General features: G+C 38.5%; 1 protein-coding gene across 1 annotated transcript; it reads right to left on the minus strand.

Moving 5' to 3' along the window:
* Positions 1 to 413: 413 nt before the first annotated feature.
* On the minus strand, positions 414 to 24,058 carry cd81a (CD81 molecule a). The gene is made up of 8 exons (XM_058381724.1): positions 23,857 to 24,058; positions 17,688 to 17,802; positions 5,423 to 5,520; positions 4,401 to 4,475; positions 4,200 to 4,304; positions 3,301 to 3,396; positions 3,080 to 3,163; positions 414 to 2,361 (listed from the first exon to the last, which is right to left on the minus strand). Exons 1-8 carry the CDS (start codon positions 23,920 to 23,922, stop codon positions 2,299 to 2,301), a joined length of 702 nt encoding a protein of 233 aa, XP_058237707.1. The 5' UTR covers positions 23,923 to 24,058; the 3' UTR covers positions 414 to 2,298.
* Positions 24,059 to 24,398: the final 340 nt, after the last annotated feature.

Genomic DNA, 24,398 nt, shown 5'->3' on the forward strand with positions numbered 1-24,398 from the left:
TGTATTCTGTACAATTAAGATTTCCCTGCACTTTATCAAAGAGGCCCAAACCTGTTTCAACATGATCATGACCCTGTGCAACAAGTGAGACTTATTTTGTTTGTTTACCAAGGCTGATGTGGAAGAAACTGACGGCACTGCACAGAGCCTCGACCTCAACCCCACTGTAGAAGTTTAGGATGAACTGGAACATTGACTGTAGACCAGGCCTCCTCAACAAACCAACAGTGCCCAACCTTTAATATTAATAATCCAAAATCTAGTGGCAAGCCTCCCCAAAATCTAGTAAAAGCCATACACACAGGGTGGCCAACTTTGGAATAAAATTCTCAATAAACATATGGGTGTGATGGTTGAGTATCCACATCTTGGGCGATATAGTGTTCTTGAAATGAAAACAACATGACAGACGATTTATTTGTAAAATACATTTAATCCCTAAGTATCTGGGCAACAAAAAAGAACCAGGAACTATATGAATCGGGTGAACCAGGACAGAGATTGGAGTGAGAGTGTGTCCCGCTGAATGGGACATCGTCCGAATGGATGCTGATTACGAATTCCATCATTTCTCTTCATGTAAATACTGACTGTTATTATCCATATGTCTGACTCCTTCTGCGGGACTGCAAGGCCTGGCCAGCTGTAATCACTGTAATCTCTGTCCTTTATTTGACAAGTACCAGAAAAAAAAAGATATCACAATGCCTTTACATAGTCATTAGTACAATAATATATAGCTGTACATATTACAAGACATTTGATCAGCATATCAGCGTAGGCATTAAGTGACAGTTACAGCTTGTATGTAGGAAACAATGTAAGTGGTGCATGGGCATGTATGTGTGTGTTGGGTTAAAAGAAACATAGCTGATAGAAGGAGTGCATTAAATTTATGTAGTGAATACGATGTAGGTGTATGTCTTCGATTGATATTAGAGGAAGTTAATTAAAGTGTCAAGAAACAATGAAGTGTTTCTGATTGTAGAAAACGAATGTTATTTGGGCGACACCTTGTGGAACTAAGAGGTACAGTAACTGCAATCAATGGCAGTGGCAGAGGCAGTGAGTTTAAGTTGTAAATACTAGATCTTTCCAAAAGGCTATACCATCAACACATCAAACACACGCTCACACACCAGAGCCTTACAGTATACTCAGTAGACTGATGCTATGACATTGTTAAGCAATTCCCAGCAAAGTTTTGGCAAAAAGGAGTTACTTAGAAGAAAAACAAAATACTATCATCTTTTATCCTTTTTTTTTTTTTTTTTTAAAGCATTCCATCAAATGGATACAGAATATAGAGTACAATATACGAGTAAGAAATTCCACTAGGAATCAACAGGACATACTAGATAATGCAGTCTCAATTACTGAAGGATAGGACATTCGGTCAATAAGGCTGGGAGGTGCATATAAGAGCTTTGGCTTGGGTTAGTCAAGAGCGTGAGGGTGGCCTGGGGTCAGAGGTCAGAAAAATTCCAGCAGTCAAAGCAAAGCTATGCGAACGATTCTGCTGGTTTCCACCTTCCTCAGTGAACAACATGCAGGCAAACATTAGTCACAGCATTAGCATTAGAGGACTTTTAATTTCTAAAGACTTGCTAGGGTTTCAGAGCATGGTCATGCTTGCAACAGCTATGATTCTGGCAATTTGCTGGCCCACAATGTATGGCACAAAGGAAGCCAGGGCTACATGGCATTACATATTTCAGCTACACAAAGGTACAAGATTGAAACTTCAATATTCATGTTTTAAGGTCTGACCCTCTTTCTTTTCACTAATACTATTTCTTAGTGGTTGACCTTTTGAAAAAACGTATAAGCACATTCAGAAAAGAAGGTTCATAGGGCTGTCCAATTACAATACTCATGCTGCAAAGCCAAATATACAATTTGTGTTTTTTTACATACATAAGAAATCAATAGTCTTACGTACATAATAAAAGAATAAAAGAAACCAATAGCAATAGTAATTCTCCTCACTGTTAACACTTCTACAGAAAACAGAATCTAAGTGGCCGATTCGTTTTATGTATCCAATTTGTTTTCTTAACTGTGTATGTGTGTATAAGCATCTAACAATTCTGTCCTAGTCTTGCCATTGTCTACTGGAGTATCATAATAACAAAACACACCAGAGAATAAAATCATTTGCTCCTTAAGACAAACTGACTATATTAGGAAATTAGGGTAGATACAAAAATTAATCAGGAGAATAAAGTTTTCCTTCAATTTCATTGGCTGGTATCTCCAAATGCCAAACACCCACAGCCTGCTTCGCCAAATCGTCTTTCAGTATACCGGGCTGTTTCGAATTCCACAGCAGAGCACCATGCTGAAAATCATCTCGAAGATCTTTAAAAAAACAAACAAACAAACAAACAAACAAAAAAAAACAAATTAAAAATCATTTCTACATTTATTCCACTATCATACAAAAGCTAGCTGGTACTTTCTGAGACATGTGAAGCCAGCTAACCACATCTTTTTCACAGTGCTGCGTGTTACACTCGGAGGTAAGTGCGATCTACCCTCTATCAAATATATAAACTGGCAGATGTCCACAACTGCCCAGTGCTGGGTATACCATCCCACTCACACAGACAGCACTGCAAATTCTGCTCCTGGCCCAGAACATCTGTGGGATCATGGCATGATTTCTCAAGTATAGAGTGAAAGCTTTTCTGCTGCCTATTCGGGAGCTCACTCTTTCTTGCTTAATCTGGTGTTCGACTGTCTGATCAGGGTCTTTTAAGACAGTGACTTGTCACATTGTATGACATGATTGCACTATAGTCAGATTGTGTGAGGCACATCAAATTAATCAGTGAAGATCCATTAATGACAGACTAGTGAGTAAAGATAAAAATGACTACGTTGTGTTTATATCATCATTCAGCATGATCTGGGCTCATGCAGAGAACACTTGTCTGATGTAATAAGGAGGTCTTAATAACATTATATTTTTTGCATTGCAAAGGCTGCTTAACTCAATTCAGTACTAATGAATTTTTCCATAATGTGTGATTTTCTTTTTTTCTGCGACTGCAAAATCAGGATTAAAATAACTCACCATGATGACTGCAACAACCAAGGCAGCAATGCCAATCAGATAGATCTTGTCATTGAAGAGCTCCGTGATTTTGGAGTGACAGTCCTAAGAAAGAATATATTGGTTCGGTTAGACACATTGAAGTGTATGTGATCAGAAACAAAACCATTAAATTATCGCTCATGAAAATAAAACGAACGCAAATTGAACTAGGACTCAATATGTGTTTGGATAAGGCTTACCGGAATGAATTCAATAACGGCTGTCTTTTTAGGACAATGTTCGACCAACCAGGATGCAATATTTGACCATATTGCATTCTTGCCACAGCAATACAGCTAAAAAGCAGAGAGATAGCACATTTAATACAGAACAAGATCAATGTGTCACACTGTGTTTGGAAAAAAGTAACGCAACAAGACCAACTAAAGACAGAGTGGTGCTTCAAGAAACATATTTGTCTTTTAAACAATATTTGTCATGCTTCAAAAAAATTAAGAAATAAATAAATTATTAGTAGATTTTTATTATCATTTTTATTAAATATCCGTGTAGGGGTGTGTGTGTATGTGTGTGTGTGCATGTCTGGGAGACGTATGTGTTGAATACTGCTGCAAATACAAGTACAGCATCAAGAAATTTGTGTACTACATTTAAGTTTTCTTAAAGCCACCAAATGAATAATGAACAAGGGCAGCAAGGTATGTATTGTACATGACAAAACCACTACTTTGTGATGATGATGACTCCTTTAATAAATGAAATAATAAACAATCGTAACAAATTTTCAATATAATGACAATATAATATTTAGGTCATGATAAATGATGCCACACAAAGATTTTCTGAGATATCATGTTATCCTTTGCTTTTACGAACTGACTGTAAGCTGTTGATTTTAGTTCTTACATGTAAAAAGGTTTTGTAGACATTAATTTACAGGAAAATGCAGTACTTTCTGTACATTTTGCTGGCTGTTTGCCTGTATATCATGAGACATATTATCTGTTGTAGATCGTCTCTAATAATTACTAATAATATTTCTATACCTTTGTCCAGTTCCTCACCTCTAAATCATTCTTTATGTCACAGCCTATACAGTGTTTACGGATAAAAAATGTCACAGTTTGGGTGAACTTACAGTCTCGTGGAAGACCTTTAGTACAGCAACTGCTGAATCTTTCTTTTCTGCTTTTTCGCCACGGTCATACACGGTGTCATAGAAGGCGATCACATCTTTAGAAATCTGAAAACACAGTGAAGATAATCAGTTGGAGGTGTCCTGGATATACATTACAACTAAATGGAAAATGTGTCTTATGTTAGTATATTCCCCCCTCACATGGTCTTTGTGAATAAAACCCCAGATACCAGCAGCAACCTCACAGGCAAACAGGATGACCAGGCAGGCGAAGAACTAGAAAGGAGAGAAAACATAGTGATAATGAATTCTGTACTTTTTTCATCACTCTACCTGAAATCTAAAGCCCACGCAGCCATAATGTTATTCTTGAAAACAAACAATCTGGAGTGATCTATTGTTTTTCTTTTTTACAGTTGAGATGATTTCACAGTTTAATTTTTAACATGGGCAATAAAAGAAGTTTTGCACCTGTATAAAAATATAGTCAGGTGACACACTGGTGCAGCAAGTAGAGCTGTTGCCTCACATCTCCAGGGCCCCTGGTCTAACATCAACCTCATGTTCATTTGGGTTTTATCCATGTTTGCCTGTTTCTAAAAAATGAAGGTAGGTGGATTGGCTATGCTAAATTAAGTGTATTTGCTTCCCTAGCTTTGGATGTGTGTGTGTGTGTTCATTTCACATCACAATGAATAAATGTTCAAAAATTGTCAGGAGGGTTGGACATTTCCCTGCCAGAACACTAGGGGGCTTTCCGGCAGCGTGTGTTCTGTGTTGTGTTTTGGTTTGTTTTGTGTTTTCACGTGTTTGCCCTGCCCGATCCTTAGTCCCTCTCTACCTCTGCACACTTGTTCCTAATGTGTCACTATTACTTTCCCTATTTATTCCGGTTGTGTTGCGTTTATTGGTTGCTGAGTCCTCGTTGTAGTTGTGTGCCTCTTTCGTTCCCGGTACCCTGTTTTGGTATTGTTGTTTCTGAGTTTTCTCCCCCGGTGTTCCTGTGTACGTCCTGTGTATGTCGAGGCACCCGGCCGTGACAAAAGTAAAGCAGTGCAATTGTTTGCAGCACAAGTTAACTGCAATATTTATTATGGAACTGTCATAGCTGGATATAAAAACGTGAGAAAACTGAGCACTAACATGTGAGAGCAGACTTGTCTCTCTAAGGGAGATGACTGAGGGATAAGATAAATGTACTGACTAGATAATGAGTGACTCACAGTTCCCAGCAGGCACTGAGACTCCTGGATGGCGCCATAGCAACCGAGGAATCCGACAAACATCATCACAGCACCAACAGCAATCAGGATGTAGATACCTATAGGAGGGAATAAAAGCAGGTCAATATTATGGATTTTTCACCCAGTACATTTTTGGTGATTTTAACAGTTCGACTATTTAGTCAGAGAAAATGAGCTAGTATTGAATTTTTGAGTGGAGGTGTTTCCATTTCCCTGCAAATTCATGCTTCAGTGCTCCAGTCTGTGAATCTGAAATGATTTTTCACTTGTTCGGCCTATGAAGACCGTATTTGCTCACCTAAATTTCACTATAACTATAATGCAGACTAAAGCTCTTTAACTTGTTAGAGTTTTGTCTGTAGTGACTGGACTTTAATCAAAGTGAAATCTATTTGGCAAAAAAATAGCAATACAAAAAAAAAAAAAAAAAAAATATATATATATATACATAGATCACTAAAGAATAAATAATCTAAATATACCTAGTTGAAATGATGTGTTGTTTCTCACAGTACAACTGTGTCGAGAGTGTAGTACTCCCATATGACCACCAGGTGTCAGAGTGAGAGCAAGGTTATTTACACGCTAGTCCCTACTTCTCAAGTGACTGCGACTTTTTCAGGCGTTAATACTTCCTTATTTCACAATTATTTTCCATTGCAACATAGATAAAGCGAAGATTTAAGGAATTCAGTGGACATATGACAACAAACCAGCAGATTCTTTTTTTGTGTATAAATAAACAACAAAAAAGAAAAGGGAGACAGAGAGAGACACAGAGAGAGAGAGAGACAGACAGACAAAGAGACAGAGAGAGAAGAGAGAGGACAGAGAGAGGGAGGGAGAGAGAGAGGGGGGAGAGACAGACAGACATATAGAGAGAGAGAGAGAGAGAGAGAGAGAGAGAGAGAGACATAGAGAGAGAGAGAGAGACAGACAGACATAGAGAGAGAGAGAGAGAGAGAGACAGACAGACAGAGAGAGAGAGAGTCTGGAAAAAAATAGAAATGAAACCACATTTCAGCCTGTTTACAGAGGTTTGGCTCTTGTACTAGTTTTGTAACCATAGCAACCAAACCCAGACAACGGAGACCAGGGAATGGGAATCACTAGAAATATACAGTGATTATGTAACTCTGTAAATCTAGTAAATGAAACCATAAAAAAATGTAAAAGCAAGATCCTACATGTGCGCTTCATGTTACTCATAACCAGCATCCTCCATCTTGTGCTCGGTTTCTTCAACAAATACTGCGAAAATGTGACTTCTATTTACGATATAAAAATATTCCAGCACTTCACTAAGAAGATAAAGGATCCTGTACTGGAAATGAGAACATGACCCCCCTCTGGTATTTTCTCATCCAACCTCAAATCCACACCCTTAAAGCATCAAATTACTTCAGGAGGACACTGTGGGTAAAAAAAAAAAAAAACATTACCCAAACATCTTCAGACAAGTTAGTGTCGCTTAACGGATGATACTTTCCCTTGCCCTGGAGCTCTTTGTGGCCTTTTTGTTTCTCTCGTATTGTTCTGTCTCCTTCCATCTCTCATATCGTCCATCTACCGACCCTAATTTTTAAAGGAATAATATATAATAAGAGGAATATGGCAGAGGGTGGGAGACAGGTTAACATCTTTATACTATCTCTAACTTACAGTTGTCTCCCAGGGATAATTTGATTCTGGATCCCTAGGTTTAAATAGGTCTGTGTAACATCTCGGTGGTTGGTGCATAGACAAATTGATGGAGGGAAGGAGGATGGGAGCTTAATTGTGTTGTGAATCTGGCATAGAGCACAGACAGCCATCAGCCCACAGCTTGCTGAGACACACGCAGGGCGAGCAGTGCGTGACTGGCATGCTGAACAGCTGGACGATGCAGACCAATCTCTCTCACACTTTCTCTCTCTCTCTCTTACTCCCTTTATACATCCACCCTGCCCTTTCCCTCTCTTTCTTACATTTATCGGAGACACAACGTTCCGTTTATGTCAGCATCAATCGGCTTGCATGGCAAAAAGCTCAGACATTGACTTTCCTACTTGCGTTCCCTCAATTAGCATTCAACAGGTCTTTATACTGTTTCAGTAAATCAAAAATCAATGCGAAAGTTGACTTTAAAATGAGAGCGCACCAAAAAGTTTCCTTAAAACACAATATTCCAAACCGTACTGCGCTTGTGACGATCAGTTTATCTGACACAAGTGTACAAGTGTTATTTTAGTTTCAGGTTTAACAGTAGCCATAGTTTAGTCATTTAGCTATTGGGAGATTTAAGCTAACTTAACTTACTTTATGTTTCCAAAATATCCAAAGTACTACGAAACAGCAGCTCACTCTAAACAAATATTTATTAAAGACATTGCAATTACAGGCTTACTAAAGCCCTTGTTTATCTCTGAACAAGATAAGAAGAAAAAAAAAAAAAACGGTTCTGACATTTGCATCCTTTTTGACTAGACAGTTTTTATTACTTTTATATGGAGAATATTGCGGAACATATTTTTCACATTAGTTTTCGTAAAAAAATGTTAACACAGAGTCCATCCCCCTGTTTTGGCCTTGAAAAGTCTGTCTGTGTGATTGGGCATGTTTAGGTCCCTTTAAGAACCAAATGTTCCCATAATGATTAAAAACACACAAGAATGTGGAGATAGATAAAGTACTTTCCTGAATGTCAATAAACAGTCCTCAGAAAACTAGTAAACACGAACTGTGTGTGTTTGAGATCAGGGGTGTGTGGGGGTGGTGCGACAGGTTTTTATTTTGTTTGTTTTAGTGCAAAGACAACCAGCAGCGAAAAGAGGAACCAACAGAGAAAGAGGGAGAGGGAGAAGAAGAAGGAGAAAGAAAGAGCTGGGTGTGGCATGTAGCGGGAATACCCAAGCCAAACAAAGTAAGGAAAAATGGAGACTAATGAAATAAAACCCCTAGGCACCATTAGCCCTGAAAAAAAGGTGGACGCTGGAGAAGTGGTGGAGATTGAAGAAAAAAGAAAAGCAAGAAAGAGTGTAAAAAGGCTGAAAAAAAGTGAAAAAAGTGACACAAGGTCGCAAAAAAGTTGAAAGGAAAAGAAAACGAGCAGACGCTGTACACTACTGAGTTTAAACACAAACAGATGGGGTGTAGTGCAACCTCAGTGGAAAGCAATGATGTGAAGCAGAGAGAGAGAGAGAGAGAGAGAGAGAGAGAGAGACAGAGAGAGAGAGAGAGAGAGAGAGAGAGAGAGAGAGAGCTCGTCGACTTTTTTAGACAGAGAACAGGGGCCATTAGTAGGGGGCTGGAAGGAATTTTCCTCTTGCCTTTTTAACACCCGAGCTTGGGTTTTATGGGTTTTGTGTTTTTCTTCTGTGACATGAAGTACTTGAAGTAAGAAATAACATTTACTTATTTAAAGTATTATTCATTATTAATTACACTACAGTGCTGATCAGAATGTGCGAATCTTTGATGACAGCAGTGTTGACTTTAATTTAAAAAAATTATTAAAAGGTTTATAAGGTCACTAATACGCTTGTTATAATACGTGATTGGTTTTATAGTAACGACGAATTCACTGTGACTTATGACAGACATGCTACATAATCAGTAACTGATGGTATTTGACATGGTGGCGGCTGTGTTTTTGCCTAATTAACTTCAAGAAAAAGATAAAAACAGGCTGGCTGATTTCTGTGGCATAAAGGAAGCATGTGCTTGCTGTTTTTAAGAAAAGCTCAGGGTGGGTATTGTTTAAGACCACCCATTCTACATCAACAAGCTTCCTGCCTTCAACTATGAGGACGATCGTTTCGTGTAAATGCTGCCTTTTTCTTTTTTAAGAGCGTTAGCCGGGCTGTATCCTCTCCCTCAGGAGTCCAGCCCTATAGACCTTGGGCTTGTTGGGTATAATTTAGGCATAATGACATATTTCCCCTTCCTGTTTGCATTTTTCTTGCATTTGCGTCCACTGATTATAGTCATCTCACTGGTAATGTAATATATCAGTACATGTAGGTGTTCCCTTCCCGATTGAGCCAAGATCCGAACATAAGCAGGTTGTAATGATGTGAACGAAAACCTTCGCCATTTGTCTCATTTATATATAAATTACTCCACAGAATGGTTTATATATGTCCCGATGAACAGCGGGAAAGCGTTCTTTTACGTGGGCACACATGTATACACACATTTCCCTTGTTTCAACTGTTAAGAGAGGTTGTGTATAAATTTAAACAACTGACTTCCTTTGAAAAGAATTTAGGCAGGATGTGCGTGCTTATGTTTGTGCTCTTCTGTATGAGATAAATTGACCGTTGATTCTCGACCAACTTGCTTTCAGATGCTAATAACTTGACTCTCATTCTGGCTATATTAGCTTAAGAAGCAGTGTCACATGCTCATTATGATAAGCAGATAACCTCTAAGAAAAGCCCCCCCCCCTTTTTTTTTTACTAATAGATCCTGAATCTCATATAAATGTGGATTTGGTGACTGTTAGGTCTAAAATAAGTGCCAAGCTACAAATAGGAATAAATCAAAATAAATCAAATCAACGTAGCGTGCTATAGAAAGCCGCTTATTAAGCAGATTGGTCTTGTTTGGGAGTTTTCAAACAGGTGTGGTCATTCTGCCCGCTTGGCGGTCGGCCAAAAAAGCACTTTTCCTTTCACCACCTTTAAAAGCTCTTAAAAGTGGACCCAGCATGGCTTGCGAAGATGCACTTTTAAAATGCTCAAGATTAAATATGTTACACAAGATGTTGCTCGGTAGGAGAGGTTTTCCGTTCAGCATGTGGAATAGGCATTAGCTTATGTCAAGTACACATAAAATTGATTAGCTGACACCACAAATTTCACGTTTTTAAATGAGCTCACTCTAAATATTTTGTCTTCCAATCTATGTAATATGTAAATGCAGTTTCAGTTACAGTAATAGTAATAAGTCAGGAAAATTATCCGCATTAATAGTTATTTTTGTGTGTTCTATGCACGAAATCAGAAGTGAACCACTAAATTTAAGTGTATAGTGATATCAGTGTGTATTTTTCAAAATCATTCCCTGTTGCCTGTAGTTGCGTGGTCACCTCCATTCCTGTATACATTTCGTGGAAAAGCGTATTACCATCTAAGCAAGAAACAATTCTTTTCTATTCAAAGCTACTCAATTTATTCCCAGATCTCACCCTTGTATTTGTGGATACATTTTAACTGTTGCTGTAATTATGAGGACTGTCTCCCAGTATTCTTATTCACAGTATCATTTCGCCATCATCACACCAGTCACTGACAGGATGTTGCATGTTGCTGTTCAGTTTCTGGGTATCCAGTGACTAAACCATAACCATATTTATAACATAACATTCATAACATGATGGTACTTGTTTTATACCAGTGTTTTATCTGTGAAGTGTTTTCAGATGATTGGAATCATAACAAGCATGTACAGTCTTAGGTCGAACAAAAAGTCTTGTTAAACCTTCACAATCACACACACACACACAGACACACACACATTTATTTCGTTTTGTGATTAGTAGGAAAATTGCAGAGGCTTTGGAAGCACAACAGGTCCAAAGCACAACAGGTACTAACGTTTTTCTAGAATAACTTCAGTTTAAGTTAATTATCTTCAATGACGTTACAAATAACAAATAACGTTAATAATGAGTATTTGCAACAGACATTTAGGAGTAGTTCTCACAACAAAATCATGCTCTATATTGAGCAAGATAATAACATGCCACGATACAGGCAATATGGAAAAAAAAATGTAGTTAGCAGTCCTGGTGTAGTAATTAATGTTCTGACTGGAAGGTTTTGGGTTGCCAAATCCCAGGACTGATATAGCAATACTGCTGGGTCATTGAACAAATTCATCAACTCTCAACTGCTTGGGCTTCATTTTGTCTCAAATATACACTGCACTGGATAAAAGTGTTTTGTAAAAGTGAATACATTCAGAACAGCGATAACACTATTTAGTATTTGAAACCAGTATTTGACATTTTTGAAAAATGCCTGTGAATATTTCAGAGGAAAAAACAAACAACACACAAAAGTACATTTAATAAGATAATGGTATCATCTGCTAGCATTCAATCAGCAACTAGTTTCTATGTAGCTTTTAATTTTAGGGTGTATCTTAATGTTCCGGGGTTTTTTTGGTAATGTACTGTATATTAGGGCTGGATATTGAGACGAACAAATATATCAGTTGAGATAACACAATATTATTTTTTTTTCATGTTAAATCATTAAGACGTTAAGTAAAAGCACAATTCAGCTAGTGGTTTTTCACAGGATTTTAAACCGTGGCTCATAAAATGTTCTTGTTGTGATATATTTTTGCTATACTGCTCATTGTTAATGTATATTATATATGCTGAGATGACTTTCACCTTTAATATTCACCTCACCCAAGAGCACCAGTTTTAAAGCACTATTTTCAATCTATATTCTCCCTGCAGTACAAGCAGTATAAGTTTTATAAAGGTTTTGGACATACATAAACACACACTGGGCGTTACAAAAAATGCAGTCAATTTATATAGATAGACTTTAGTTTATGTGTATGCAATATTAAATAAGACTTGCTCTTAAGTTCTTAAAAGCAATATTTCACATAGATTTATGAATGGACATAAAGTGCGGGAAAATTCACGCCTAATACTTAAGAAGCCCATTAGCTTGATGCATGAATTCTGCCTCCAAAAGGCTCTTGTCTCATGCTGGACTGAAGCATTAACAAAGCAGAAGCACTCAAGTAATTTGGTTTCTATGGATATATCACTCTCCTCCCATCAGGGGTAATTGAGTCACCCCAACCAAGCTCGGTTCCTCTAGCACTCCGTTCTGTGCATTCTCCATGCAAGGCTAACCACACACACACACACACACACACACACACACACACACACATGCACACACAACACTGAGCTGATGTATTTTTACTCAGCATAGCAGTGTTTTAAAGAGTGCAGTGGATAAAAAGACTAGGGCAGTGTACAGCCAATGGACACCAGCTGGGAGCTCTTGTCTTCTTCATGTTATAAAGTAAATACTATGACTTATTCAGTAGTCATGGGTGGAAGGATCATAAATTTATTAGCAAGCCCAAAAGGTTAGTAAACTCTAATGTGCTTGCCTCCTTCGGCAACATGCCATTCCCTAATCAGCCCGCAATTATTGTCACACTGCAAAATGTCCTTATCTAAACACAACTGAAAAATTCTTGGCAACAAAGTTGCCCCAAGAAACCCACTACAGTTACTGAACTGTGGAAGAGACTGGAAGAAGAGTGGTCCAAGATTACACCACAGCAGTTTGAAAAACTAGTGATGTCCTGTGACCACAAACGTGCTGATGTCATTCAGTGCAAGTCCTCTACACTTCCTTAAACTCATTCCTCATATTAGCCCTCTCTACTTACATCTAATAATATCAATCTGCTTTCCTTCATCCTGTATTATGACTGTGTGGATTAGCGCTAATAGGAGTGAGCCATGCCAGTTCAACAGAGAAGGCCAAATTGCCCAATATCTACATAGACCTGGTGTGTGCCATCCTACCACAAAGCTCACCCAAGCTGAAGGCTCTGTTTTTCTTTGGAAATATTCTGATTAACTAATTTCACAGGAAGCGTATGGTGGTTGTAGAAAAGGTTGAACCAGAATTAAATGTTAAACTATAGTAACTGGTGGCTTTTACTTAACCAACCTTTGGGTTTATTTACAGAAGCCGGTCAACACATAGAGAAACTGTCCCTGTCATTAGGGTGTACGCTCCAGATTCTAGACTTTCTGGTGGGGGGTGCGTCCTTTTTTCAAAGGGCAATCTGTTACAGGCATGATCCAGAAAAATGGGAAATGGCAAATGAACTCAGGTCTAACTTAATGGTATGTCTGATATTTTTTTTCAAGTGGAAGTGGTAGATTAAACTATTTTCAGCACTAAAGAAATGTGCGGAAAAGATGCCTAGTCATGTTATTCTCTGCAACATGAGTATGTATGTAAACTGTGTTTGACTGTAACCAGAAACTGAGAGATAGCACGTAATACCATGCAACACTGTAAGTGAGCTAAAATCGTACAAACTTCAGGGCTTCTGTGTGCTGGTTATGGATACTACACTAATACTTTTTCTTATTTACTGTACTTAAGTACATTTTGTCTATTTGAGCAGTATTGGCTTCAGTGTCTACATATTCACCACACCACATCAGCCTTTCAGAGTTACAGGAATAGTGTACTTTGTCCAGAGCTAGGTATTTGGTTTACATGCTGAAATGATGGCTTTCAAAATACAGATGACTTACGCAGACGGACTATTAGGTCTTGCTTTGTTTACTCAATGCAGTCTTGTGACTTTCTTCTAGTTCACTCTTTAGGGTTACCAAAATGTAAAATGCTAGAACGTTACTTGTGGTTGAGGTATGGTCAAAGAGAAACGTATTTTAGTTCAGGAAAACTTGTAATTTTCAGAACATCTGAAAGGGTTTTCCCAGGCCGCCACATATATTTGGGTGAACTACAATTAGCCCTGCATTCCCGCCCATTCCTCTAGTGTGTGACCTGCAGCTGTTCCCAGACATCAGCGCAGTCACCCACAGAGATTCACAATAGGCGCTGTGTCTCCATGAGTCCACTGGAGCCTAAAGGTTAAAAGGTCAAGGCCTGGTTAAACTACTTTGCAGATATTGGGGTTATGAATTTTCTTCTGCTTCAACAGCTGATTCACTGTTGGTTATGTGAACATTGCTGTGCACATCACATCAAACTTCCCTTTTAAAGCACAGGCACCACACCCATGACTTTCTGAGTCACGTCCAGTAGTGGTTAGCTCATTCTCTCTCTTTCATTTTCTCAAAAAGGCATGTGCAGGAGAGAGTGAATATATAAAAATACACAGTGAGACACATTTTCGAACAGGGCTTAAATGTTCAGGAAATACCTTGACTGACTCACTGGGGAATTTTACATTTTCCAAAAACTCACACAAGTCCCTCTTTCTCAGCTTCCCCTTTCAGCAAAGAGGGCTCTTCTAAATGTGCACAATAGAGATAATTCAGGACGCCGAAAATAGAGGGGTTCAGTTTTCAACCGATCCTCTTTATTCCCAATACAGAGAGGAAGCTAAAAAGGGAGAAAAACCACACAGATTCTCTTTGCTTAAGGCTCATGGTCAGTTCTTTCCTTGTTGCCACTAGCAGCATGCTTCTTTCAGCTACAAGGCTGAAATTAACAAGACTTGGGTTTGCATTTGGATTTGTGTGAGGAATGGAGTTTTCCATACGGCAGGAAATGTAATCATGCTGGAAAACTCTGATAACTGTGCCAAGATTCCTCCAAAACACTGAAAGCAGTGAAAGAAAAGAGTATGTCTAAGTGTGGGAGGGACCTAAAAAGTGAATGAAACTGCCTTAGAGTTCTTTAGAGATGTGGTGCAACTAAGAAAAGGCTGATGTTTGTGGAAATATTTCATCAGTCTGGAAAAAGCAGTCATGGGAGAGATGTATGTGGGTTTCTTGAAAATGTCAAGTGACAGACACTTTATTAAAAAAAAAAATCCCTATTTGCTTTAATGATAAAATCATTTAGTGAGTTCATTGTTACTTTTTTACTAAGACACAGACAGTGGCCTCGCTACACTAGGTACATGATCGTAAAATACTATATACAGCACTCAAGTTTCCCTCACTGCAACAAGTTCTGTGTTTCCAACTAAGGAATATGTTTACTTTAAGGCAACTGCTTAACACCAAGCTAAAAATTTCTTTATATACTGTATGTTATTTATGTTATTATATTATTTTAGATGGCTAAAATAAAATAATGCATTAATAGAGTGTGTGTGTAACATATTAGAGCATTAAAGTCTGCTGTTTGGTATCTAGCTTATATAAAATAATTTAGAATTTACATGTAACTTGAAAGCTAGCTTCACTTATTTCTATGATGCGTTTTTAAAATATAACCTTCAGTACATGGACTAATTCTGGTTAAAAGTCTGAGGTGTGTTTTGTCCAAGCTGAGTGCCAGTACAAAGCAAGATCCTTTGGTGAGAAGAACCTGAATAGCTTTATACATACACACACATATGTTAAGTTTCGTAAAAGAATTGTGGATAAAGTAGCAACAACAAAACTAAAAATAAGCTCACATATAATGTGTCTTGTCTTAAACAATAGTAAGACAATGATTAAGCAATGGCTAAAACCCGCACCATACAGTCTGACGTACTATTAATGGGTTTGGAACTCAAAGGTTAGAGAGGATATCCTGATGAAGGAAACACATCAGCTACAGCAAGCAAAATTTTGCAGTCAAAGTACAAATACAGCCTTATCAGATTCTTGCAATTAGCTCTTTTCCTAAACAAAATTAACAAAACTTAGCTAATTAAAACATAGTCTTCTCAATAAGATATATTTTCATCTGGAGAAGCAGGGCTGAGATTAGACCATGCTGCTCACAAATTAAAAAAGGGGGGAAAAAAGAAAAGAAAAGAATTTAAAAAAAAGTAAAAAATCATTTTTAAATGTTGTGCTAATGTGTAATAATATATATATATATATATATATATATTACATATATATTTATTATATAACATTAGAACTATTCCTAAAATATAAATATATATATATATATATATATATATATATATATATATATATATATATTTTTTTTTTTTTTTAAGTATAATTCTTTTCTTTTTTCCCCCCTTTTTTAATTTGTGAGCAGCATGGTCTATATATATTTATGCATGGTATATATATATATATATATATATATATATACATTTAAATACAGTTCTAATGTTGTGTAAAACAATATCTTTAAAACACAGTACATAAAGATGTTTTTTTATTTATTAGTAATTTTATTCCAAATTGAATAGGTGGGCCTGAGCCATGTATAATTAGACGAATGTGACATTAATCCAGTGCTCTACTTACACACAAATTAGGTTTATTCTCCATTCAGTCAAAGATGAATTTTTATGCTATTGAAATTTATTTAAATGTATAAAATTCCATTTATTTAATTTGTGATACCAGCTATTATACAATAACATTACTTCCTACATTAATTACAAAATTAAGGAATTTTTTTTTCCTCAACAGGACTGGTATGGTTACCTCGTTACTCCTTGCTGTTAAACAGATGTAGGGCGCTCCTGAATAAACACTTATTTTCCCACAGAGAATGAAACGGTGTGTTGTGGAATGGTGCACCTGTGGACCAGTTACAAACTGAAACCCTCTGACACCTAGTCTCCTTGGTTTAAAATACAAAGAATATGGACATAAATCCGGTGTTGAATAAAGCAAAGCAGTCATACTGGGACAAATGGTTATGATCATGCCTGTCTGCACAGGCTTGTGGTGTAATTTCTTTTTAAACTAGAAAAGCATTCGTGAAGTTCTCTAACAAATGAATGGTTTAAAGAAATCCAGAAGCTTCCAGGATCATTGACTTTTAAAAGTAACATGAATTTGTTGGACATTTAAGGTGTGAAATCCAGTAAGAGCTGTGTTTTACAACGCAGATTATTAATGTCACTGCCAGATGAACCTCTGCACTGTGCCAGGACAAGTACTCACTTGGTTGTATGCCAAAAGGTGTGTGTGTGTGTGTGTGTGTGAATGATCTCAGGTTCTCTGACTCGGTTTGAACTGAACTCAGATTGATCATCGAAATAAACTCTCAGTACTGTATTTACTTGTCACTGGGGTGGTTACATAAATGGTGTATTTATAGCATTAATAGGTATATTTTAACTGAAACATGAGTATACACTCTTTAATAGAACTCACTATAAAACACACTTTTACTGAAACACACCTGCACATTCATGCAATTATTCAATCACGTGGCAGTAGCGTAATGCATAAAATAAAGCTTCAATTAATTCTCACAGCAATATGGGAGGAATATTTCACTATGGCATGGTTGCGATTGCCACCTCGACTGGTTTGAGTATTTCAGAAACATGCCATGCCTGGAATTCACATTTTTCTGTGTAGTTTACACAGAATGGTGTGAAAAACACTCGCATGAATGAGCAGAGGGAGCAAGTGAACTTGTGGGGCTATAAACTACAAAATGTTGATGTTATGCACATCTCCAGGACCAGTAACTATAACAAATTTGCTCAGGATGGAAAAAACAGAGGGGAGAGGGAGGAGGAGGAGTCAAGTGTATCAAGAATTTCGATTAGAATGATAGTGATACAGCAAAAATGTGAGAGTGCTTACTGATGTAGAAGGTGTTGGGTGCCTCTGCGTCATCATACTTTAGGACCAAAAGGCTACTGGTTTTCGTGTCATGGCGGAGCCACAGAGAGACACCCAGGATCACACATCCAGCCAGCTAAAGAGAGAGAAAGAGAGAGATTAGTCTTCCGGCTATTCTCTGTCAAAATGATCCCTTGACAGTGGGCATGGGTCAAGGTTCAAAGTTCAGCTTGCCTACAAGAAATGCTGACAAATTCTAAACATGGACTTTACCAGACCTTTCCCACATTTCTTCCTTTGGGGCAAAAAAAAATGCAATGTTGGTATCTTTCTGTCAGCAGGTTTGAGTGACCTAATGATCCCCTGTTATCTTTCTTTCCACTTCATACAAACAAGAAAAAACATCTGTGCACAAACTTCTGGATCTGAGCACACAACAAGCCCTCAACATTTTTACTCAGTTTAAGATTTTGGCGTTTTAGCAAAAATGGAAAATTCTGCTCAGAGACAAAGAAGCAACAAACTGAAGGTGGGACGTCGTTATTTAAAGCTGGAAAAAAAAGTCAGACTGTGTCCGTCAGACACTTTTTAAAGTTGCTCTACAATGAGTGGTATTGTATGGGTGGGGGCTATTAGAAGCGGGTTAGAGACCTCTGTTTCCAAATAAATCACTGTCAATTCGAGTTGGGACTGCGCACTGCTGGGGCAGCTGGACCTCGTCTTGAGCGCACAGACACTGTGGAGGAATGTAGGATACAAATAAAGGAGATCAGAGACAGTGCAGACCCCAGCGGGTGCTCTCACTAGCTGAGTGAGTGAGAGGAGATCCAAGCACACTAGTCCCAGCAGAGAACTGGGAATGAGAGGAGTGGCAGTTTACAGCAGGAATTCCAGGAGAGTTCAGACTCTTAGCCAACAGCTCAGAAAACAAAGAATTGCTACATTCTCATTATGTTCTCTAGCGTGCTGCCCACCTCGTTATAGGTTCCAGCAAAACCCCCAACCCCCCCATCACCCAACCCTGATCTCCTCCTTCTCTCCCACAAACACACACCCACACATTCAAGACACACACACATCTGGGAACAGCTGCACAATGAACATTATCCACCCACAGGTCAAATCTAATGGGATTTTCTCTCTCATATACACCATATGAACTGAGAAACATGGTGGGAAGACAAGAGTTTTAACATTAATCCCAGTGATAACATGTTGTAACACAGATTAAACACAACCGCATAAAAGACTAAGAAAGTTTACATGTTTCGACAGTGTCATTTCCCCACATGTTTAAAACGTGCTCCAAGCTACCAGTACAAGTATAGCTATTTTTATTAACTGAGAAATGCTTTCCCTTTGGGTGAATGCTAAAACTTTGTAAAGTCAAAGAATCAGAGCAAAGGAAAGTGATTCATTCCTGAAACCCGAACTGTTGCCATGCCAGATTGCTGTCCCAGGAGAGGGATAAAGTTCAACCACTTCTCTAAGGGTTTGAAGCCGCCCGAGTAAGAATCTGTGGGACTGATACAGAGACTCTCTTATCCCACTCCTCCCCCTCTTGCTAGGTCTCCATTTTGGTTCATTCCTGAGCTCAGGCAACCCGTTGCTCAGTGACCGGGTAAACACAAAACCTACCGGGAACAGCACTCATCTTCAGCAACACAATCATATAAACCATGTTCAATCATGTTCTGATTTTAAAGTGATGCTTAACTGAGGGGGTTTCCATGGCTTGTTTAGTCATTAGTTAGACTACAGTGACAAGAGTCATTACAAGTGAGTAACCAGCCAACATGTTTATTGGAAACTAAAAACAAAACATGAAGCACAATTGAAATCTTGCTATATTATGAGTAATCAAAAGATGTGTTTTTGGAACATACTAAGATTACACCCCAGCTGTGTCTTTCTGGTGCTCTTAGAGGCTCTGGATTTTCCAGTATATGCGTTAGATTACGGTTTCCTGTAATTCACACATACACACTCACACAAACACACACCACCTAACAGCCACTTGCTGCCCAACTGTAACCCTAGCCCTAGGCGTAATTGCACATACCCAGCTAACTTTAATAACACCGTGGAGGAAATTGCAAACGTCCAAGCTATGCTTTCATAGTGCCCGAGTCATGTGACAGAACTTAAACCTTTAAGGGTCAATCTCTATCCAGATCAGTTCATCTAATCTAATGACATCATTTGTCTTCATTCACTTTCAAACCAATCACCATTTTCAAAATCAATCACCATTTTCATTAATGAGTTTTATGTGTTTAGAATTGTTTCCTGTATTTTGAGAAAGATTTAATGCAAAATATTTTCTAACCTATATCCTATAAATTGCCGAATATTAAATAACTGTTACTCTTAGATTGTAATGTGGTGTCTAGATATTTTTACAGTGTTAAAAAGGTTCAAAAGGTGAAATACACTGATTGACACGTCCTGCTAAACAGGCTAAACAGGTTAGCATTAGACCTAATTCATAATTTATATTAATAACAGTGCAAGGGGTTTTGGACTGAATGTGAAAGCTTATTGTGAAACTGTAGGCCTGCATGATGGGCTACAAAAAAAAATAAAAAAAGGAAATGCCTGAACCAACCACAAACCAATCAGTGTAAAAACTTGAGAAACATGTTTCTCTTATCGTCCTATTCATCTCTTATAGCTCTAATGCAATGAAATAAAATCTACTGCCATGATCAGGTTCTTTCGGTATCACTGACTGCACTTTATATGCAAGTCATATACAAGTGTGAAAGATGCGTTCAAAGTCTGGACGCCATTGCACACCCTGAGAAGCAGTGAATGGATGTGTGGGTTTTTTTTTTCAATGCCTTTGTCAATACAGATGGGTCATTAATGGTAAACATCGAGATAATGACTTTACTCATGAATTATTAATTTTTGTAAGTCTACTGAGATTAAAACCTCTTCTGCAAGGTGAAAGCTGGATGAAGGATAGCCGTATAAACTGAGATGATAAGATCAAGTATTCGATGATTGACCTCTAAGTGGAGGAAACAAAATGGACAGACACTGATCATTTTTCAGTGAAGTATGGTGTTTTGGAGAGAGCTCTGGAGTGATGGAGAAAGCTGTAAGTGTGCATACTGATCTCAATCTCTAATCAAGATGAAATGGACAAAACACTTTCAGCAATTTCTCTGACATATGAAAAATGCCAGTTGTCCTAGAGTTTAAAATATCTCCAAGACCATAATATTCCCCTCCCATTAAGTTTGGGCTCATAGAGTAGATTTAAAGCTGACAGTAACCTTTTCTTAACCACTAAATAATACACCAGTAATAACACCCCATTACCACACACTTGCAGCAACACCCAAGTAATGCAAAGCGGCCGGAACTCATTCATTCACAACAATCTATAATGACAGGATGTGAAGAAAACCTAATGCAAAGTAGGAGGAGAGACCAATGTTTAACCTTTCTAAATGAGGCAATCAACTATGGAGACTACAAGTAGTAGAAAGCTCCTTCTTCCCCCCCACTGTAAAAGCTTTTTTGGGACTAGTTCCTAGTCAAGACTTTACAAGCTGCTACAAGATTTAACCAAATTACAAATATTGTGGTTATTTTGTTGTTTGTATTTATACACAAGCAATTTCTCTTCAGAATTTCTAGTTTAGCAGGAATACATCTGAGCAGGAGTCAAAATGGGCAAGATATCTCATTTTTAGCAGGCAACCATCTAATTTGTGGTCAGATGGGTGGGCTTGCACAAGGTCTGCCGCCAGCTAGGCCATTTATGTGACCGCACACACACCGCCGTGACTAGAAATAAAACCATGTTAACTGACAGCAAGTGAAAAAAGGAGTAACCATACAGAGTACAGTGAACAGCACAGAACGACTTGAGCAACAGGTAACATATTCGATGCCAAAGGAAGTTAGTCACAGCTGAGTCATACTCTCCACCGAAAACAAGTCTTTCTTGCATCTGTACAATATAAGAGCCCAAACGATCATGTTATTCATGCTATGTATGTAAAGCCACTGTTTTTATGTGGACTGGAGATTACCTGGCCTCTACACCACCTCAGGTTTAAAAACAATTTAAATTATAAGCTAAAAACAGATGTGGTTGTGTCAGCCTTAGTCATTTGCTTGTCCTAATATGCAATAGGAAGCCTGATATTCTATCTCTGCTCAGAGAAGAGTGCATCGCCATTAGGCAATCGGAAGAGCAAACGTGACAGGCAGAGAAACCGAAATCTCTAACAAACTGAATTCTCCATTTGAATCAACAGGGCCTACGAGGCTAGATCATCTCTTATCCCTGATACGCCCATGCCAAAAAGGTCATAGTGATCTGTCCTTCTGTCCTATTTACTGTAGAAGAAATATTATTAAAACAGCCTTGAGCTGGCGTGAACCATTTATATCAAAATTCTTGTGGACTAACACCTGCACAAAAAGCAGGACATCCAATGCTTTTTTGGATACCATCACCATGCTAGGAAGTGCTATCTTTAATGATTTTGATGCGTCTTCATGGGTCACTCCTCTCTTGGACTCCTCCTACTCCATGCCAGAGTCACAGTGGAGGCTATTTCTATCCTGTGACTAACTGATAGGGGTTTGTAGAATCTCTGGCATGCCACTGATAGAATCCAAACATAATTCCAAGCAGACCACACCTCAAAATTACTCTTTCGATTCAATGCTTGAGAGCCTGAACTCGGTTTTAGCACGATGGTTCAATAATGTTCTGAATTCATAATTTCAATGCACTTTTTTTTTATTGCTTGAAGACGTCTAAATGGGCCATTTTTAAATGGAGCCGCTCATGGATCCTGTTTGTAGTGTACACATCCAACAGAAAATTGCATCCACCTGTTGTGCTTTTGAGATAAGTGATCACACAAATCTCCTCAGCTACTATCAGTATCAAGTTTCCCTCAGGGAGGACGTGAAGATAAAAGATAAATGAATGAAATCCATCACCGGTGTAGACAGATGGACACACTTATATACTGTAATGCACTGTATTGATCAACGTACAATGAATGTATAATCTCGGAGTGAGCTGCCAATACCACAAGGCTTCTTGTCTCTTCCTGTCTCTCTTCCATCTCTGGACATGGTTGCATAAAGGCGTGCGTACGTGTGTGTGTTTTTGCCTCTCCATTGTTTGAGAAGACCCGATGTTTTTTTCCTCTGTGGTGGTGTTTATGCCACTTAAGTCTGGTCATAGTGTAAAGAATCTCTCAAAACAATACTATTCAGCTTGACGCTTCACACCGGGCTCAATGTGTGTGGAAAAATCGCCTCACACTCTGAGGTCTTTTTCATGTGTTTGGTAATTTTCCACAATCCCACTGATGACTCATAACGTCTTAGACAGAACATCTGGTCACAATCAGTCATCTTTTATTGTGAATTAAATGTGAGTGCTGAACCTGGTTAATGGCTGTTCATTCTTAAGACTTGTTTGGGCCACACACACACCCACCCACACACACACACACCACGGCAGATTTCATTTCTAGGCGCATTTAAAGGACAACCGGATTTAGACGTCACATGTCTAGTGGAAACAAATATTCCATGTTTTCTCAAGTCGATTTAGTGATATGTTTGCGCCATTCACAATGAAATCCAACCACATGGCTCTAACTTAGCCTCAGATTTCTGATATCGACCCTGTTTTGGTTTATTAGTGTGGGCTTTGATCATTTCAAAACTACACCTCCCCCACATTACGTCACACGACGGTGACATTTAAACACCGAGACGGAAGCATGAAGTCCACGCACCACCTTTACAGCAAAATCCCTGTCTGTTTGGACTGTTGACCAGCGCTGGCCTGAATCATTTGGGTCAACCTCTTAAGCCAAAAAATAAATAAATAAACAACAGATGTGCTCCCATCGGCAGTGAAGGACATCAACATACACAATAGCTCCGTTATTTCCAGCCGTTAAAAAGAAACCGTTATTTCCGTTTTAAACCTAAGGACGCAACCATCGTGCCCAGCTATTACAACAGTCTGGCTGCTTATACTATAAGCCATCTACCTGCTTGTCAATTACGCAGATCGCCTTCGCTTGCAAACGAACAAAATCCCTCATTTTCCCTGATCTGATGGTAGACGTATCGCTGCAGCCGTTTGTTTCCTGATGCGAGACAATGCGGTTATAAGAGAATAAGGAACACTCACCCAGAAAATAAAGTTGAAGAAGAACAGCATATATTTGATGCATTTCGTGCAGCCTTCCACTCCCATGGTTGCGGGTGTTTTCTTTTTTTTAGGTGCGTCCCTTTCACAGCGAGTAAAGCGTGAAATGTGTGTGTCGACCAGACAGATGAGCGCAAAGAAAAGTCAGTAATGTGGGCCACCCGATGTGTACGTTATGCTCCTCCTGAGGAAAGAGTGGGCACCACCCAGCCTCCCCCTCCGCCCACAAAAAGTGGGACAGTCCAAAAGAATCATGGCGTCTGTATGCACACAAGCCTTTATGTTATCCTCAGTAAATATAGCTACAGCTTTTTGAGGGCGTCTTTTGTCAAATTATCTTTTCCTAGTCGAGAAATCATCACCTTCTCAGCATGTTTAAGCCTTTTTCTTTGTTTACATCCTGGGAAACCCAACTGATTAATTGTTTTTATCTACAATGAAACCCAATTCATTAGACATGAAACTACAATCTGTTTCAGTGAGCTTCATAGTTTCTAATGTAAATGGGCACATTTTGGGGGGGA

This window comes from Hemibagrus wyckioides, linkage group LG27 (genome assembly GCF_019097595.1).
Source record: "Hemibagrus wyckioides isolate EC202008001 linkage group LG27, SWU_Hwy_1.0, whole genome shotgun sequence".
NCBI classification, from domain to species: Eukaryota; Metazoa; Chordata; class Actinopteri; order Siluriformes; family Bagridae; genus Hemibagrus; species Hemibagrus wyckioides.